At 34.5% G+C, this 19759-nt stretch overlaps 2 protein-coding genes across 7 annotated transcripts; both read right to left on the bottom strand.

Moving 5' to 3' along the window:
• Positions 1-1103: 1103 nt before the first annotated feature.
• On the bottom strand, positions 1104-13115 carry EMB1895 (ARM repeat superfamily protein). Of its 5 annotated transcripts, none has more exons than XM_022045888.2 (8): positions 12978-13115; positions 7801-7921; positions 7218-7666; positions 6320-6505; positions 5815-5922; positions 4177-4380; positions 2258-4104; positions 1104-1740 (listed from the first exon to the last, which is right to left on the bottom strand). In XM_022045888.2, the coding sequence occupies exons 2-8, from the start codon at positions 7874-7876 to the stop codon at positions 1215-1217; spliced, it is 3396 nt and encodes a 1131-aa protein (XP_021901580.1). In that variant the 5' UTR covers positions 7877-7921; positions 12978-13115; the 3' UTR covers positions 1104-1214. The 5 variants fall into 5 exon arrangements, with proteins under 5 accessions (XP_021901580.1, XP_021901579.1, XP_088069830.1 ...); XM_022045887.2 differs by lacking the exon at positions 12978-13115 and adding an exon at positions 11159-11702; XM_088213704.1 differs by lacking the exon at positions 12978-13115 and adding an exon at positions 8337-9915.
• Positions 12653-17325, bottom strand: LOC110817386 (uncharacterized). 2 transcript variants are annotated; one of them, XM_022045890.2, is made up of 4 exons: positions 16846-17325; positions 16185-16413; positions 15992-16099; positions 12653-13716 (listed from the first exon to the last, which is right to left on the bottom strand). In XM_022045890.2, exons 2-4 carry the CDS (start codon positions 16366-16368, stop codon positions 12974-12976), a joined length of 1035 nt encoding a protein of 344 aa, XP_021901582.1. In that variant the 5' UTR covers positions 16369-16413; positions 16846-17325; the 3' UTR covers positions 12653-12973. The 2 variants fall into 2 exon arrangements, with proteins under 2 accessions (XP_021901582.1, XP_088069832.1); XM_088213706.1 differs by having other exon boundaries at positions 12653-13713.
• Positions 17326-19759: the final 2434 nt, after the last annotated feature.

Genomic DNA, 19759 nt, shown 5'->3' with positions numbered 1-19759 from the left:
ACACACAGTTTTTTATTAAATAATATAATTTTTATTTTATTAATGTTAATTAGTGATATCTGTTTGTGAGTTTTTTCTTTCATGATTAATTGTCCATATTAGTTTTACATTTTATTTTTATTTTTATAAACTAAGAAGAAATATTTATGCATAATAGAAATGAAATTGAAACACTTTGACTTTCCATAAAATTGAATGAATGAATGAAAGAATTATGTTAATAATAAAAAAGAAAGTGCATAGTATCCTAAAAGAAGAAAAGAGATTGTTTGCTTGCACATCAGTAAAGCTCTGACAGTATACTTGCTTTGCTTTAAAAAATACATATTATGATTATATATGAAAATTTTGTAATTATGTTTTCTACTTTTATTAAAATATAAATTTTCATAATGTTCTGATGGTAAATAAAAATAAAAAATAAAATTGGGATGCTAATTAGATGTAAGGTTTATTTTTTAATTTCAATCCTTTAAAAAATTGGGGAAGAAGTAATTTTTCTACTGCGATAGGGATGAGAACCCAGATCTATGATTGGTATGCTACATAATAAATTTATAGCTATATTGTATATTTTGAAAAAATTATAAAACTTTATATAATCCACATTGCAATATATTTTATATATCTTATATTTATGTTTTACATTATATATCATTCATATATATTGCAAATGTATGTTCTATACATGATGTGATATTAAATTCTCTGACTAAAGGGGTATAAAACGTCGAAGTTTAGATTATGTTATGTGAGATGGTATTTAATTAATAGCATATAATAAATGTTTAACGCAACATTTATATTAATTACATCGTTTTTTTCAACAGCGTATAAATAAAATAGAAAAAAAATACATATGTTAATAAGTTCTCTCTCAAAAATAATAAAAATAAATTTATTAGCAGACATATACATATATATATATATATCTCTCTCTCTCTCTCTCTTAATGACGGACTAAGCTTCTTAAAGCTTAATCTAAAAAGGCTTTACCCGAGATAAGGCACCTTTTAAAGTTAGTTATTGTAAATATATTATATCTAAATATATAATATATTTACAATAAGTTATGCACATTAAGTTTCTACAGCTCAAGCATATAGATTTTAAGTACTCCATAAATCAAAAATAGAAAAAATACACAATTTTATCCAAAACCCAGCAATGGACATTAATAAAATACTCATATATTCTATACAAACAGGTATTATTTATTTACGTACAGAAAATATAGGTCCAGAATTTAGTGAAATAAGAGTCCAATAAGAGCCCTGCCTATCAATGCAACAGCTATGCCATTTGATCTGATAAGAACCCACTGGAAAACAAGAAACATCAAGCAGGCAATTTGAAAATCCTTGACCTCTCTCACTTGCTTCAAAACACACATAGGCGTATGTGACTCCAATGGCATTGCTGCTGTCATTCATTTTCTTTTCTTGCCCTGTAACGTAATGAAACAATTTCTCGTTCATTTCAACAATTTCATCATCTTCCCAAGCTGAGCAAACCATTTTAGTTCGCTCCTTGGTTTTGCCGTCTTCTCTGGATATTCTAAAGGATGGTTTAGAGTAGAGGATGCAGTACAACTTGGTGACTTTCGATGAGACTTCTGATGGAATGTTTCTTAGCTGAAGACAAAGATTAAGTGATAGGTGGAAACCTGAGATGACAAATAACCCATTTGAGTTTCTGGTGTCCGCATCAAAAGCATAGAGCTCTGAACCAATGCAAGGCCTGAAATTTGATTCAAATCTTGTTAACCAGACAAAATAAATTTACTGACCTCACCAAATTGATCATGCTTACAGAAAACATAGTTCAAAAGATGTTTCCTACATTTGCCTAAACATGTAAGGTAGTAACGTTAAACAAGACTGAACCCCATCTAAATCAAATGGTAAAAGAAAGGGCAAGCGGAACTTAAGATCACCCGTAGTGGTTCCTCTAGTGAAAAGTTAGGAAGAGTATCTAAATTGGAGGAAACAACTGCATGGTGGTCCAACTGACTTTGTACTGAACCTAAATCTAGTTTACGCGCAGATATTTTATTTTCAATAAGATTTTATGATCATCTATAATGGCTCTTAAGTTTCTGCAAATGACTTAGAAGGAGAAGATTTGGAATCTAATATTGCATGAGATTGGTGAAGTACTTGCCACTATGTAGAAGAAATATAAAAGGGCAAAACTAAATAGGTCTGTTCAATTGCAAATACCATTTGGAAACCCGTGTCAAGCTCTCAAAGCGTACCTTACTCTGAAGAACCGCTTCGGAATTTGGAAAGGAATGTGAATCCATTTCATAATAACATCCATCATAAGATGCAAACCATCTTTAGTGCTGTTGGATAAAGTATCTTCCACATGCACTTCACTGACTTCATTTTGCATGCGAGCAATCCCAGAAACAGCATAATTACAAAGAGACAAAATATCCCTCACTTCACCACCGATGCTCAGTATTTGATTTCTAGACCTTATGTGGAAACAGCTCTTTGGCTGTCCATGAGCCTCTAAAAGCTGGTATAGCTTTTGGCTGATCTCAGGGTCTATCTGCCACAACCGCCTGACTAGATTTTGTACTAACAGTGACTGCAAGTTATTCTGTGAACTCTCTAGACCATTCTGGACATTATGTAACTTTGGAATGGAAAGAGCAAATCCAGCGGTAAAGGCCAAGATGGAACAGCTTAGTGCAAATGCTGCAATAATTTTCAAACTATGTTCGTCCATGTCAATAAAAGAGGTCGCTATCAGATCAAGATCCTGTGCCAGTGTCTTCAGCGAAATTGATATTTGAGTAATTTGTTGCAGAGAATTGCACTGTATCAACTTACTTTTCTCTAGATCTCCATTCTTCCTCAGATTGCTAGGGTTGTACATGCGTAGGACTTCAAGCAAATCCACTATGGTTCCTATAACCCTCGTCCTTACAGCCAAAAACCATATTTGGAAATAAAAAGTTGTCCGTGATGCGTCAATGCTTTCCAATATTTCCTTCGAAGAGCATAAAAGGTGGAATGCCCCAAGAAAAACTTTACCATAATTACCTTCATTATTTGCAGCAACATCTTGGAAAGGAGTTTTAGGTGATTGATTTTTCTTCAACCAATCCACTAATATGGAACTTCCCTTTGGCAAGAGAAGAAGCTGGATTTCTCCCTCAGAAAGAGTGAATTCAGCCAATGATTTTAACCAGCAAATACAGGAATCAGATTGAACTTTTATTCTCAGCTGCCCAAAAATAAAAGCTGCTGTAACCCATCCTCCTTGCCCAGCTGCATGTATCCCAGCTCTGTAAGCGAGCCAGTAATTTTTCTCCATCAACATCTTCTTTGCACATTCAAGTGTAAATATTTCATGCTCTGATGAATAATTAAGGAGACAAGTGCCCGAGGTTTCGTCAAAGTTGCAAGTTTTCCTTTCCTCATTTACAGTAATACTCCAAATGACTGGAGAATGTAGCAGCATAGAGTACAATAGTTCTGCATAAGAATCACATCCACGTACTCGTTCAACCACAAGCTTCACTTTATCAAACACTTGGGAAGTGGGTGCACCAGATAAATTGAGAGTTTCAAGGCATACCACCAAAAATCTATTTATATAAAGAATAAGCTTTGACCTAATGATAGAAGCCCCTTTTCCTTTCTCATTCATCTGATGAATCAAAGGAGCAGGTTGCCTATTAGTCGTTCTACTCTGCATGTTCACAAAATTTTCAAGCAATAAACTAACTTTATCTAGCACCAAAACTCCAAGATCTGAATGTTCTCCAATTATCAGAAGAAGAAGATTGAGGAGGCTTTGGACTTCTTGAAACTCTCCAAAGTGATTCTGACAGAGATTAGCAGTTGATTGCCCCAGAAAGCTGATCCCATCTATAATTAGTGTGATAATTTGCAACAGCAGAGGTGAGGACGAAACCTCTGCATGTCTTATTTCTCTTGCTTCTAATATTTTTATCGCAACATTTGCCAGAGCACGAATGGCTCTGGGGTTCTTTGATATAGTTGAGCACTGGGGTGCTTTCTCAACAATGGTTAACAGCTGAGCAAATCCCAACATGTCGACAGGACATAATTTATATGAAAGAATCTGCATTTTACCTAACTTACATTAAAAAACTTTAAATGTTATTAAATTGAAAAACTTGAGTAAAAAAGTTACCTTTTCCAAAATCTCTAGAGCATCAAATTGCATGACTAGTGGAAGTTCAGGTTTAACTAGCATGCTAATTAATGTTCTGGTGACATGCTCACTGGCCGGAGGGTAACACATTCCTTTTATGACAATAAAATGGAGGCACCTTAATGCTACCGCTTGTATATGGGAAGTCTTGCCTTGAGCAAGAAACAACAGAAGCAAGTCTATCTGCATCCAGGAAACAATAACTTTAGAACTTTTTTAACAGAGTCATATAATTGATAAAAATATTATCATCATAAATCTCAATCATTTGCGTAATAGTATACAAGTCCGATGCTCCTTCATGTAAGACCCTGATTGCAGCCATAAGCTTTATATTATCATCAAGAATTCTAGGAATAAGGTGAGAAAAGAAAGAAAATCTGTTGCAGGGGATGGAAAAGTGAATCTTCTTCAATCTGTTCTTGAAAAAAAAAATGAAAATAAAAAGCCTTTGATGCAGAATAGGAAGAGATGTATTTGAATAGAAAGTCATTCCATAAACTTGAAAAATAGTCCTTTTATTTGGCCATTAGAGTGACCTGATATGTTAGCATCAGGGTCGCAGAGCAAAGTTGAGTGGCTCCTCCATTTAACAAAGCACTTACACCTAAGAATTGCAGGACACCTGAGCAGACTAATACACCTGCAGACCCAACCCATTTGTTGGAGGTCGGAGAATTACTCTTTATATGCACGTATCACCCATCTAAACCCCACAAACACCCCCATGTCTCAAGTCACAAGTAGGACATACTGAAACCTTATACTCCGACCTGTGCAAGCTTCCTCTCCAAAGATTAACACGAGTGTCTTGGAGTTTTTGCCAGGATAAGTCTTGGAAATCACTAACCAATGCTTGTTTTACAGGTTGAGGGCCATGGAATTTTATACCAGCCACTTCCTTTAATGGATTTTGTCATGCCTAATAGGTTCATTGCTTCTTCCTGTCAAAAAGTAGTTAACTACTTCTTTAGAAAACTTTGTTTTTAGAAACATTCTTGTTTTCTCACAATGATCTCATGTTTTATGGATTTCATATTTGAAGACAAGTCCAAGTTTCTACTTGCTGCTTTGACATTCCAAAACTCCAAGTCGAGTTTTTCCTAGGGAGAATGTTGTCGAAGAGGACTGTCCTAGAATTGGTCTATGTCAATATTATGGGATATTTATGTAACTGTAATAGTTATCTACCATTAGGTGTAGTTAGGTCTTTTAGAAACTAACTAAATAGGTCTATTATTGATTTAGGAAATATTTTCTTGGGTAAAAATTTATTTTGTCATTGTTTTTTTTTTTATTTGAGTATTCTCTTCATATTAGTCTCTTTGGACAATCGGGTGAATCATCATTGTTCGACACACTGCTTAAGAATAAATGTGGTCATGACAACCTCGTGACTTGGTTGTCACGGTCCCAATGATTTTGCATTAGATTGTCTTTCCTTGTCTTCAATTTCTTCTATCTTTCTAACCTATTCTCAATGCTGAGAAAAAGCAATTAAAACTCGGATAATAAAATGTCAATCTGCCTAGAAGACTTTTGACAGCCTTTCATAAGCTTGCTACAGCCTCTCTCCAACTAACACATGCAAACAAAGTTAAAAGCAAAAATGCCCACCTGCTCAGAGGCAAGAAGTGTTAACTTGGAGGCAAGTTTTGAGAGCGAGACCAGCAATGCAATCAAGAGGTCATCTTCTAAAGATTCTGACACCAACTTCAAACCTTTCTGCAAGAATTTGATGGTTAATAGCATGTTACTATAAAATGTGGCAACCCTGAGTAAAATCAATTGTGAGATAAGAATTCTCCATTAAATGTTAACATACATCTATTCTAATAGAACTCAAGTTTGGTTAATAATGGTACTTTACTTTAGAACAAGCATGTTTTAATCCCCATTTAGTTCATTGCCACCTGCTTCTCTCTTAAATGTTAAAAATAACAACAACCGAGCTGCATGTTTGTGGTTCAAATGAGAAGAAAAGCAGAATGCTACTGATGTGTGAGCTAGAATATGCAATGCATTCGATTGTTGATATATAAATCTAGCCAAAACAAAAATTTGCCAAGTACTAATTAGTAATTACACCTACAAGTCAATGGAAATGGAATAGTGAAAACACCTTGTAAGCTGTATAAATAACTGAATGTGTACATGTCATTTTTGCAAAAACCCGGACACCACTTAACTTTATAGTTGACATTGTTTCTGGTGAAGTCAGCATTGTGACCAGCATCTCCAACAGAACAGATGCAAAGTCATCAGCTAACTCAGCGAAGCACCCAGCAGCAAATAATGATGCTTTTACCTGCAGACACCAAATCAAAAATTGAAAATCAGTTTAACTCAATTTTTCTAGCCAAAAAGGCTCAATAAGAGTAGAGTGAAGTGAATTGTCTTCTTAAGACCTTAAGCAAGAAAGTGGATTGTAACTGCCCAACATTTTCATTCTAGATATGTTGTCTAGTGAATTAAGCCTATATTTGGAACAATGAATATTTGCATGAGCTTCACTTAAAAAATCGCACCAAGCTCAATGATAGGAGGAAGACATTTCTATTAGGAAAGAGAAAAAATTGACCTTATAGGAATTCTAACTGGAACTCTTGGAGGTTAATTTGTATCATTTTAGATAGAATTTTCCCATCTCATAGTTAATTTATGGATTTCCAAATGAATTTCACAAATAAAGGTCATCCTTACAGACACAGCCTGAATGATAATCCATTGAAAAGCTGAAATTATCCAAAATCGGATTCATGCCATGCACTTGTCCTAAACAAAGGAGTTGACATCATCAACTGTGTTCATCACTTCAGAGCTATCATAGTTGAGCAATCACATGAAATAGAATACACAGAGATAAAGCACCCTAGATTTTAAGGTGAAATCTTAGAATCTGCTCAAACAAGCATTTAGATCAAGCAAGTGGATGATCACAATGACATACAAAATATATTCTCAAAGGCAATTCTGATTTGAGACAAAGTATTGTCAAACTGAAAAGACAGTGAATCTACCTCCAAAGCATGAGTGGAGATCAGACTGGAAAGAATCAAGTACCGTATCTGAGCACAGTCCATGGCAAACTCAGCCCAACAACCAAAGAGGACCAAAGCCATCATCCTTGACTCCACATCCCCATTATCATAAACAGTCTTTACTCTGGTCAGAAGCTCCAAGTGGTTATGCAACCTGCCTTTTGACAAAATCCCTTTAAGCCTTTTACTTCTTTTCATCTTTCGTCGTTGCCTAAGCTCGGACAAGAAAAGCTTGACCACTGCGAGCCTAACATGCAAATCACCAAACTGAAAAGCATCAGCAAGCCTTAAAAGGATGGTGTTGGCAAAGAGCCTATCCTCCCCCAGAATTAGTCCAAACATGCTGTGAACAGCTACTGTAGGTTCTGATTCTCTAGTCCACTGTTGAAGCCTTGGCCCAATCTGGGTTATGGCTTCCACAGCTCGACCTACACAAAATATAACAACAAACTCTCATTAATATTCTAAACAAGATATAAAGAACCAATTGAAGAGGACTATACAAGTATCAAATTTATATAATGAGAATTTCAGGGAAGGACAATTGAAAGAGTTGTTGAACCATGTGTTTTCGATCGAAGCGCCTTCTCAAGCTCAATGCTCCATTCCATGGCACAGGCTGCTGATATCTTCTCCATCTTTGCTTTTGTAAAGTTGTCCTAATATTGCTGCTCTGTTTATACCTATAATAGATTCAATAACATTAAAGTAATGAATTAGACACTTAAACAAACAACTGCCAATCAACGTAGAAAGCAGTCAGACGAACCCACAAAGTTAAAGATCCACTCTTCTAAGGTTGTTTGGCTGCAGCTTTGGATTGGGTTCCCAAAACATTTTGCAATTATAAGGGAAAAATTAAAAATACTTTTAATCAAAGCTAAAATTAAAATCTGCTTTAACATATACAAACATATAAATTAAATTATATGCTTTTCAAAAATTGCTTATGCTTTTAACATTTTATTTCCAAAATTTCCTCAAAGCAGCATATCTATTTAAAGATCATTAGATGCCCTTCTTCCCATCTTCTTCACTTCATGATCAAAGAAACCCTTTTCCAAAAAACCAGCAGCGCTGCTCAGAGAGAGAAGTCACCATCATCATTGTGATGCCAGCCCTCTGCTCACCGCTGCAATGCCAGCCATCTGCTTCATCTTCTTCACTTCATGATTGAAACCCTCACCTCCAAAAGACCAGCAGCACCACTGCACTTGGAAAGAAAGCTCACCGCTGTAACGATCTCCCTCTGCTCACCCTGCAGCACTCTCCCTCTAAAAAATGGAGTTGAAAATAATTTTCTTCCTGAGTTGTTATGTGTGTGCTTAAAGTGCATAGAGAGTCCTTGTAAAAGGTTCATTAATCCAAGTTGCTGAAGAATGTAAAAAGTTATGATGTTAAATACAGAAAAAAGTAGAGCATGGGACCCATTGGAACCAACAAGGAAAAGGAATTTGAGTCTATAGTTGGACAGGAAGTTACTTTCTCTAAGGAAGAACTAGAATTATTTAAGGATATCTATTAAGTATTTAGATTTAGATTTAGATTAGGAGTTGGAGAAAAACTAGGACTATGATTCTTAAAATTATAATTGGGATCTAATTCGATTATTTTCCTTATAAACACACCTACTTTGATTACTTTCTTTAAGGAACTAATAAGAGTTAGAATTATTTCAGGATTTAGATTTAGATTTAGATTTAGATTTAGATTTAGATTGGGATTTGGAAAAAAACTAGGACTAGGATTCTTAAACTTATAATAAGTATTTAATTCAATTATTTTCCCTATAGATACACCTATTATCATGAATAAGTTATCAAGTTACTAATTCAAAAAGTTTTTCCCTAAACAATCTAAGGTCCGGTTGGACAAGCCTCACCATAAACCGGCAAGGCAGGAAAACAGGAAAGCAAACAGTTTCCTTGCTCCAGGATTTCACACTACTAAGTTCTGTGACCAGATCCAGAACTCAAGAACCTGACAAATTGGTACCAGATCCAGTGGTCAAGGAAGACTCCAAAAGTTTCCAAGCACAATTTGAGACATTTGTGAAGCAATACCAGGAGGATCGTGCCCGCTCAGAATAAAGGCAGTACTAGTCTATCCCAGGAATTGTTGGCTGCAAGGAGAGAGAATACTGACACCCCCAGCTCAATAAAATGAAAAGACAATAAGCCAGCTGACTTCAGCAACAATATAGACGGGGAAATAAGGTGCCTCGATTGCAAGATTAGACTTTCCTAGATATGATTGCTCATTGATCCGTTGGGTGCATTAATTGGTGTCAGCATTTCTTCTGACAACAAAGAATAGCCCAATAAGACAAGGTGAACTTAGCCTCTTTTCACCTTGAAGACAGTGCTCAACTATGGTTCCTAAAGTTGGTGCGACGCTGATCAGAGCTCTCTCGGGAGGAATTTAAATTGCACTACAATCTTAGACTTGGACCGCCTGTATGCAGAAACAAATTGGGAGAACTGGTTAAATAGAAATAGGAGGAGACAGTTGTCGAGTACCAACAGCATTTTGAGTAGCTTTTCGCACGTACATCAGCCCTCACCCTTGAACAGCAAGTTGAGATCTTCACGGTGGTCTTCAAGGATATATTGCAGTTTAAGGAATGCCACAGACATTACAGTATTTTCAATCAAACACACAATCCAAAAGATTTTTCTTTTCTTAGAGACAGATAGTGCATAAAAAGTTAAGAATCACAGTGAGGGCAAGCCTAAATCAAAAAAAAAAAAAAAAGCAATGCATGAGATCCTACTTTCCCTTTTTTAAAAAACTTTTTTAATCTTTTATATAACCCTTGAGACATGACTTTCTCAAGACTGACAGACATTAGGGAAAAGGAACAATTCTCCATGTTTTTCAAAAATCGAATACCACCAAACTTCCAACAAACTCATCATTGTTACATCCAAGCTATCCTAATTTTGGAATATATATATATATATATATATATTAAAAGCATTCACGAAATCCTTAAGAGATTTCAAGAACCCATCTGCAAAATACACCATTAAAAGGCCAAGCAGAATACTATGACTCTTGGACGTTCAACTAAAACCGATCAGTTCTTTAGACAGTCAATTTATCAGTATGACTGCCACTACAATCTTTCTATTAAATGATTTCATTTGCACACACATTCTTATTCATAGTCATTCCCCATGATCTCAATCATACACTCATAACCCATTTCATTTTTCTGATACCCAGTTATTAACTGAGGCAATCAGTAAACCATAAATTTATGATATGCAAACATGAGATATCGGATAGCTGATAAAAAAAGACAATAGCATGCAGTAATGAAAACCTTTGCAAACCAAACGAGTTGTGAACCGCAAATCTTTGCAAAACATGAGATAGGAAGGTTACAACATGGTAAAAACGTATACAATATAAAATACTTCATTAAGATCACATTTCATGATCCAAAAAGGATGTTTTCAAAAGGTCACCCATTAGCCACTACAGCATTATCTTTTTTCATGTCAAATCCCCATGAACACATGCATTTGCAGCAGAACATTAAAAAAAACAAAAAAATAAAAAAACAAGAATCCTTCACCCCATATCCCAGCAGATCAATCAGTTTCAGGGGTCGTCACAAAGAATGTTTATCCCAGGAAACATTTGCAAGCTTTTAGCCATTCACAATTTTGGAACAACAATCAAAATTAATAACAAATGGAAAAATACGGGACAGTGAGGAAAACTGAAGCCAGACAAAGGAATAATCAAACATCCATAATGCATTTACGAGAAAGTCTAGTCATTTGACAAACATAATAATATTTCCCAAACACTCACAGAGATATTAAACTATTATTTCAACGTTCATAGAACAGTAAGGAACCCATAAGCTAAACAAGTGTAAGCCGAATGCAATTTCGATGTTTACATACCAACTGGATTGACCTTGGCCTCAACCACAGAAGGCGTTAAAGCAGGTCCATAAAAGTCACTTTGGTTTTGGTTTCCTCTTCTCTGATATCTCTTGAAATCGAAAGCCCACTCCTTCCCCCGAAAAAAGTCTGCTTTTATTTCACTCTTGGCTAACCCTAAAAATCTCAAAAGCTTCCCTCTGATTTTTTGACTCCTCTGCTCTCAAGCAGCTCTTCTTTCCTTCCAATCGCACTCAGCCGTCTCTGAAAGAGCCTTCTCTTCCCGAGACCTGATTCTTCCCGAACAAAACCTTAAAAGCTTCCTTGTCAATATCGCCCTCAATCCCCCTGATTCCTTCCCGAACTTCTTACTTTATAGGTGATTTCACGCCTTTGGCCGTCTCTCCCACTGCAAGTGCAATGCTCTCTTCGTTGCTTCACTGCTTCTAATGCATTGAAAACCTCCACCTTCATCTCAAGTGGTCAACGGTGGACGACTTTCTTCTATTGTCTCTGCTTCTTTCTATTTCAAGCTGTTCTCTGATGTTTCATTGCTTCACTTTCTATTTCAAGCTTTTTCTACGTTTTTAATTTTTTAGATTTTTATTTAAAAAAAAAAATTAAAAATTATTTTTTAAAACACGTAAGCTATTTGATGTAAAAAATTTCTCAAATTATAAACAATCACTTGTCCAATTAATTTACTTTAATGATATTTGATGAACATGGATTTAATATACATATTTTCTATAATTTGAAGAATAAAAAATAATTAATTTAAATATTTAAAAATAATACAGAGACCAATTTCATATTGAGTATTAAACCATAAGCTTAATAAACTCTTATAAAAATAAATAAATAAATAAATTATTTGAATGTTTATGGAGTTAGAAGAAGGTTAGCAGTAGTAGGAAATAATATCCAAAATTATTATTATACAGAGAAACAGAAAAAAGATAGCAATCCCAATAATCCAAAGCTATAAATAACATCACCTAAATAATTGTGAAAATATGTACAAAGACTATATTATGCACCTCTTTTATTATGTCCATTGAATTTTTATATATTTACTTCCCACAAATAGTGACCCTAAAAAGTTGTGGAAAACTATTCCAAACATTTCTATTCTCTCTATGATCCCAGGGCCTTGCACGTGCTGCTACTTATCACACACTTCGGTCAGGTGTTAATCACCAGAACGGAACAAATTACAAGTCTCCCAAATTTTAACTTTCTCTTTAACTTTAACTGTAGAAAAGTTTATCAAATTTTTTAATCTATTATAATTATTTCAACTGAACATATATATATATATATATATATATATTCTGTATAATGCTAAAAGAGATACTCTGTAATGAAAGACTACCACTCTTCCGGTCTCTCTGGCCCATGCATTTCAGTCATTTAATCAGGAAGCTAGGCCCCAGACAATCAAAATGTTGCAACCCCTTCTGTAAACTGTGCCGTGGAAAATAAATACAAGCTGTTCTATGCCCATAAACAAACTTAATGAAAGGATGTGCTTCACCCCCTTTAGACAAATTGATTGCAGAAAAGCAGACATTTGCCAAGCAACTAAGTCTCTTCTTTCTCTCTTCTCTTCTATCCCACATTCATTTCACTTTTGCACGGGCAAGACCACAACTTGGAATTAAATATTCAAACCAACCAAGGATAGTGGAAAACAACGGAGGTTAAAGCAAGACCCTAACGGTACCTACAATATTCACATATTTTCTGCAAACCTTTTGAATTTATAATCAAAGAACCAAAAACAGAGAGGCCAAAAATTGCAGAAAACAAGAATTCACAATACCTAAATAATACCTACAAAATATTTGGGAGCTGAGAGTCTAATCTCTGCTGCAACTCTTTAATCTTCATTGAGAGCTCTGCCTTCTGCTCTTTGTAGCTCTGTAGCAAATACTCCTTCCCCTCTATTACTTCCTTCAATTCTCCAACTTCCCTCTTCAACATATCAATTCTCTCCCCATCAAATCCTCCCCTTCCAGGTGAGGACTCATAGTTCCCTTCCCCATCCACATATCCATTTGCATGGCCATTTCTGGCATCAGATGCCCAAGTTGCAACTTGGGAAGCCTTCTCATTTGAACTCTTATGCCCTACACAGTGATCAGCAATTGCCTTCCTAAGCCTCTGTATTTCTCTCTCAGAGTCGAAGAGGTCCCTGTTAGCAGCATCAAGTTGTGACTGCAAATGACTTGAGTGTGCAAGCTGAGCATTAAGTGAATTCTGCAACTCCATAATCTGATCCTGCATCTCCAGCATCATATCATCTCTTCTCTTCAACTGCTGCCGTAGTTTATGTATCACTTCTCGTTTACTGAAGATATCAGACCCAGATTCTGAGACACATGGAGAATCTGAACAGTTTGAATGATGAAATGGCTTTGGAGGCATTTCAAGGCGATCAGGAGATGATGCCCAAATAACTCCATTCTCCTTGTTAAATTCGGGGGTGGTAACTGCCACCAAAGGCAGGCATACATCAGATTCAGACAGCACCTGGCTGTTGGGTGCGTGCTTCATCTGAACACCCTCAGTTCCTGCTGCCAACCCAACCCAAACTTGAATAAGAGACACACATGTTTGAAAAATAAATAATCAACAAAACAACTGCATGTCAGGACAGAGAAAAATATCAGACTGTATCTCAAATAAGTATTAATTAACAAAAACAGTTAACTCACTAAGTGATAAAATAATCAGCCTCCACACATGATCTTTAGATGTAACATAAGACCAAAATGCTCTACTTAAGCACCAACAGGAAAGGACCAAATTGTGTTAGAAGAAAAGTACGTTAGTCACTCTCCATTGGCTCAGAAATCAAAAGGAAGTTACAATACCAAAAAGAAATTTGAAAAGAGATTTTGAGCCAGTTCAAAAAGCATATCAGCATAGAAAAGATAGTACTAAGCTTATCTTGGCTGGAAACAAGGTGAGATTGCAGATAGTAGCTTCTTCTCTTTACCAGAACTGTATGAAATCCCAAATAACATCATAATATGGGTGAAAGGTGTTAACATTATGCAAAATAGCAAAATGGCAGCAAAAAAGCCCTATCTATTTAGCATCTCGTCACTATAACAAAGAAAAAGTTCTTAGCTACCACGCAATCTAAATAACAAACTTTGCCTTCAGTCTCCATTGAAAAATAATACTCCTAGGCTTTGGCAGATATAACAACTGAAACTGGTTCTGAAGCAGCATGAACCTGAAAGCCAAGTGTTATCTGACTCAAGATGATATTTATGTTTTCCAAAACTGATCCTAATTTTCAAAAAAGACATTTTTCTTTGAATTTTTTCTAAAACGGATCCTTAGATCTTGAATTTTTTCTAAAACAACTGAAACTGGTTCTGAAGCAGCATGGACCTGAAAGCCAAGTGTTATTTGACTCGAGATGATATTATGTTTTCCAAAACTGATCCTAATTTTCAAAAAAGACATTTTTCTTTGAATTTTTTCTAAAACGGATCCTTCGATCTTGAATCTCGTTGGAGAAGAAATTTAGGGTTTATGTTTAGGGTAGAGAAAGAAGAAGAGAAAAGTAGAAGAAGAGAAGAAGAATAGGAGAGGAGAGTAGAGAAAAGATAGAAGATCGTTGCTGATTCTATTCTGAAAATTAGGTAAAATGTTTCTTCTTGCTTTCTCATTTTGCCTTGCATTCCCTTTTCTACCATCCCTTACTCATGTAAGACAAAACAGAACCAAAAGCTATAACAGAAAAGTAAAGCAAATCTGCAGAAAGAGAAAAGAAAACAAATCTGCCAGAGGCAGTACAACCCTAAGACCACATTTGTAACTAATCTATGATTAACGAATTAACCATTAATCAAATTAATTGTGGCTGGTTACCGCTGGTTGCTGGTCCTGACACTATGTTAGAAACTAACATTATAAATAAACTCTAAAAGTAGATCTGTTGGATAAGGTAAAGACGAGAAGGCCAAGTACATGAACATACTTTTGCAGTCAAATTTTCAAAATTACATGCAGAAAGTTCTGCCAGACATGTTTGTTATCTATTTTCAAGGTTTTCTATTTCTGGAAACAAAACAAAATGTAGGATTTGACACCTTAGCAAATAGGTCCTCAAATACATTATAATCCATTCATTCTCAAGCTATGTTCACTGGAACTTATTTGTATTCTGTTCCTGTATTTTCTGCTTCCGGAAACAAACAAATGCAGGATTTGACACCTCAACAAACAGGCCTCTAAGATTTTATAATCTCATTGTTTCCTTCAACATTGTTTCACCTTAAACCAATCACCGCCCCACATACTGATGAAAAATTCCCTATGGCAAAGGACCCCTTTCCCTATGTTTTGGAGGACAAAAGTGTGGAAAATGCAAATAGGTTGATGTAAGTAGCTGTGGCAACAGCTGTATCGTGAAATGCAAAACAAACCAGCAGTGATTTAGTAGGAAGTAACCACACTTCCAGGATATAGAGTTAAGTCAGAATATACTCAACCAGGAATTACTAGATAGTCCAAACAAGATTACATCCTCTGGATGCACCTCAGAAAGGAAATGAGAATAACTTTGATCTTATTATGTGTTTGTTATTGGCGAAAATGGATGATAACACAAACCATGGATGATTTGGTCCTGGTCGAATACGCAAATCTAATCATATTAATAGATAAAGCAAAAATCTTATATCCATTTGTTGATCAAGAGTGCCAAATATAAAAACAAGATAATACTTTAGTTACTATATCATTAACTTATAATTGATCCTTGAGCAGTTCAAAATAAAAATAATGCTCAGAGAATCCTACTTGAGAGTAAAATACATCAACGTCCAAAACCTGAAATACAGTTGAAGCAACCATCAACATCCACATCCTGTGTAAAGGAATACATATTTGAGCGCAAATGGCAACCCTGCGACCTCCTCCTGTCAGAAGTCCCCTTCCCTGAATAGCAAACTTGAAAATTTAGAAATTGAGCTACAAGCTAAAGAAGAGTAATAGCAGATTGATGCCATAAATGCGAAAAGACCTTTCAGGCTGCTGGTAGCATTTGCTTGCTGCTTTGAATCAAGTGCTTGCTTCAGCTTGAAACCAAGGCGAATTGACAAAGTACTCAACAGGGCGCCACCTGCAATAAGAATCCAATTTGGCCCCTCACCATGAAAATTCTTTGACCTCTGACCTCTAGAAACCCCACTAGTTTTTCGATTCATCTTAAGACCAAGCCTGGAAGACCTTCTGTATCATCCAAATATCACCTACATGACAGTGCACAAAAAAGAAAAAATCATTGGTATGCAAATGATATGAAGAAATTTGATAAAATTGCCCGAAGGAAAACAAATTAGAAGCATCAAACTTCCACCATTGTTTCTCATTCTAAAAACTTCGCGGCTTTCCTCCCCACTTGGTTGCCATATATATACAAAATAACGTTCATAGACACGTTATATGTTCAACATTTTGAATTAAAAGCACATTACAGTCCCGAATTAAGCACGTAACTTTGAACCAAGCTAATAGGGTAAGCTGTTCAACTCCGCAGAATGTCAACAAAACCAGTGATAACAGCGAAAACCCGAGAACATCAAGAACATTTCTTAAGAGAAGCATGCTTCTGAGAATTAATTCAGTAAAAATGTCGTGGTTAAACATCTCGCGATATACTTAGAACCCATAAAACAACGAACCTTAAAAATCTCGCTTTCTCTCTGGCCACCTTTTCTCAAGTTTCCGTTTATAAACCCCTACTCCTCTCTTCCATAGCTGGAATCAAACCGAAACCACCAAAAAAAATGAAAAATCGAACAAAAAAATACTCCAAAAATGTCAATGGTCACCAAAACTAACAGCTTGGAAGAAGTAGGGGATGATGCGAGAGCAGTAGATTAGACGAGTGGATCACAGAGTGAGAAATTGGTGTGATTATAAGAGGGCAAAGAGAGAAATAAGAAGGGTAAGCAAGTCAAGCAAACCCGATTGATCGCATTTATGGTAACTGTCATGATCTGTAGCGAAGATGTGGCGGCATCAGATGGCAACAGAAAGAGAAATGATAGGAGATTAGCAGGAACAGGGATGGAGAGGAAGGGAAAAGGGAAAGAAGAAATTAGGGCTAAAGAAAGGTTTATGCTTTGTAACATTGTTTGCAGTTCCCTTTTTCTTCCTTCTGTCAATTTTGTCTTTTAATAAAAGAATATTACTCATTATTGTTAAAATAAATTGCTTAGAAATTACAACTGTATTTATTTGTTTGTTAAAGTACAACAAATTTTTTATTGTTTTAATTATTTATATTTTCAATTATTGTTATTATATAGAACAAATTTTAATTTTTTTTATAAAGATACTCTTTATTAATTCACGTACATGATAGTTATTTAATAATTAAAAATAATAAAAATAAAATAAAATAAACTACATACATTATTATATAAAAACGATCTTATTTTTTTTAATAATAATAATAATTTTAATCATATTTATATATAAAATTTATTTTCTCTATGAATTTTTTATTGTATAGTCATTTTGACATTATCATTGATTAATATAAAATTTAACATATGCTTTTATCCGATAAATTTTTGTTAAATTATTAATACAAAAGTTATTCTATAATAAATAAGTAAATTTGCGTTCTCTCCGATGCTCTCTCACTTCTCTTTCTACCCATTATGCCTCGTGGATTTATTCAACGACACGTCTTTTTTTTTTATATTATAATGTTTTGTGCCATATGTAACAAAAACATGTTCTGTGAATTTAATCATGAAATCAAAAGATTATTGAGTTGTTACATGCACCAAAATAAAGATTGGAAATTCTTCTTCTTTCCAATTAAAATTCTCCACCTCGTCATGGTAAAAATAAATGATTACTATAGCAACAATGTTTGCTTTGTATATAGCCTAAATATGTTTAGTGATATATTATATTAGAATGTATTGATGTATTGAAAAATTTATTTGAAGAGAAAGATATATTCAATCATGTAATAAATTTTAATTATATTTTATTAAGTTTGAGATAAATTGTATATGTATGTTATAAATGAAAAGTAAATTAATCAACATGAAAAGTAATTGTTCTTCCTTCATAAATTAATGTATCAATTTTCAAATTAAAATTAAAATTTGATTAAGTTATTATCTATATTATAGGAAAGAAGAATATACATACATAAAATCTATAATATATTAGTACAAATTACTTTATTTTTGTCATAATAATAATATTGTAAAAGCACAAAACTTAAAGAAAATGAATATATATCGTAAAGACGGAAACAATTAAGAGTTTATGTAACGACTCCGGAATGCCCAAAGAAATAAATTATGACTTAACTACGAAAGCGAAATAAATAATTAAAATTTACGTTACTTACACATAAACTCAAAGTCCCAAATAGTATTACGGAAATTAATATTTTGAAGGAAATACAAAAAATTAAAGAAATAAACAGAAAATAAATAAAACTAGTATCATACTCGCAACCCTTTTGTGGATCGAGTTCTGGATCCTGGTTCTCTTGATCTGAAATGGTTAAATAAGGGATGAACTACACTAACCAAGTAAGAATATCACACTACTCACCGACATAGAAATGAAGATTGATAGAAAATCAAAACAACTAATAAAGCATTTAATTAAATAAATACACTTGTTAATAATAAAATCATTTACCATCCACTTACCTCAGTGAAATTTATAAAAGCAACCTATAAAGACAATAACATGGCACTTATCATGATTTCATATGCAATTGGTAACAGGCACACATTATAAACCATATTCAATAAATCAAACAACAATCTTTTCTTTTATCGGTCTACTGGTATCCATGGGAGTTCATAGGAATGTCCCTACTACGCATGAACTCTTTCCTTCAACATTCTCAATTAAAGGGTCGTCCTCATACCTCGTCCGGTATGAGCATCAAACCACTAAACCTCAATACTTCGTCCAGTATGAAGGTGAAACGAGACGTTCCCATACCCCATCCGATATGAGCACCAAATTACAAAGTCTCGATACTCCGTCCGGTATGAGACACCATTCATAGTAAGGTTCCCTATTGTACCTAGTCCATCCACCATCTCCCAAGATATCCAGTAAGGCTGTTGTTTCATCCATTCACTTAATCATATAATTTTAACGTTTTCTTTTAGTCTCCATTTTCAAATCAACCGTAATCACATAAATAAACAAATATGCATTAGGAAATGCAATCATATCTCAGTTTTTCAATTAAACAATAATCATGTAAGGTAGTAGTAGATGCATTCAAACTATAAAAGCAATAAATCAGATGTTATCATGCTTTTAAAGTGTAAAATAAATCAATAAAAATTAACAGAGAACAATTTTTTGTCATGCCTCCATTAGTAACCTATAATTAATTATAAATATTTTATAAGTTTCAAAAAATACTATATTAGTTAAAATTAAACTTCAATTCAAAAACAGATGATAGGGTGAGTGATTTTTACTCAATTTAATGTTCGAAAAGCTAAACTGTTAACTATGCTTACTAGCGGTCCCCAGATTCCCTGAATTTTTCTTCGAGAATTAAAACGCGCTATAAGTAGCTACAAATATCTC

The sequence above is a fragment of the Carica papaya genome, chromosome 2, assembly GCF_054855325.1.
Source record: "Carica papaya isolate Zhongbai chromosome 2, ASM5485532v1, whole genome shotgun sequence".
NCBI classification, from domain to species: Eukaryota; Viridiplantae; Streptophyta; class Magnoliopsida; order Brassicales; family Caricaceae; genus Carica; species Carica papaya.
Note: the sequence above shows the minus strand (reverse complement) of the source record. Positions and strands in the feature narration are given on the sequence as shown.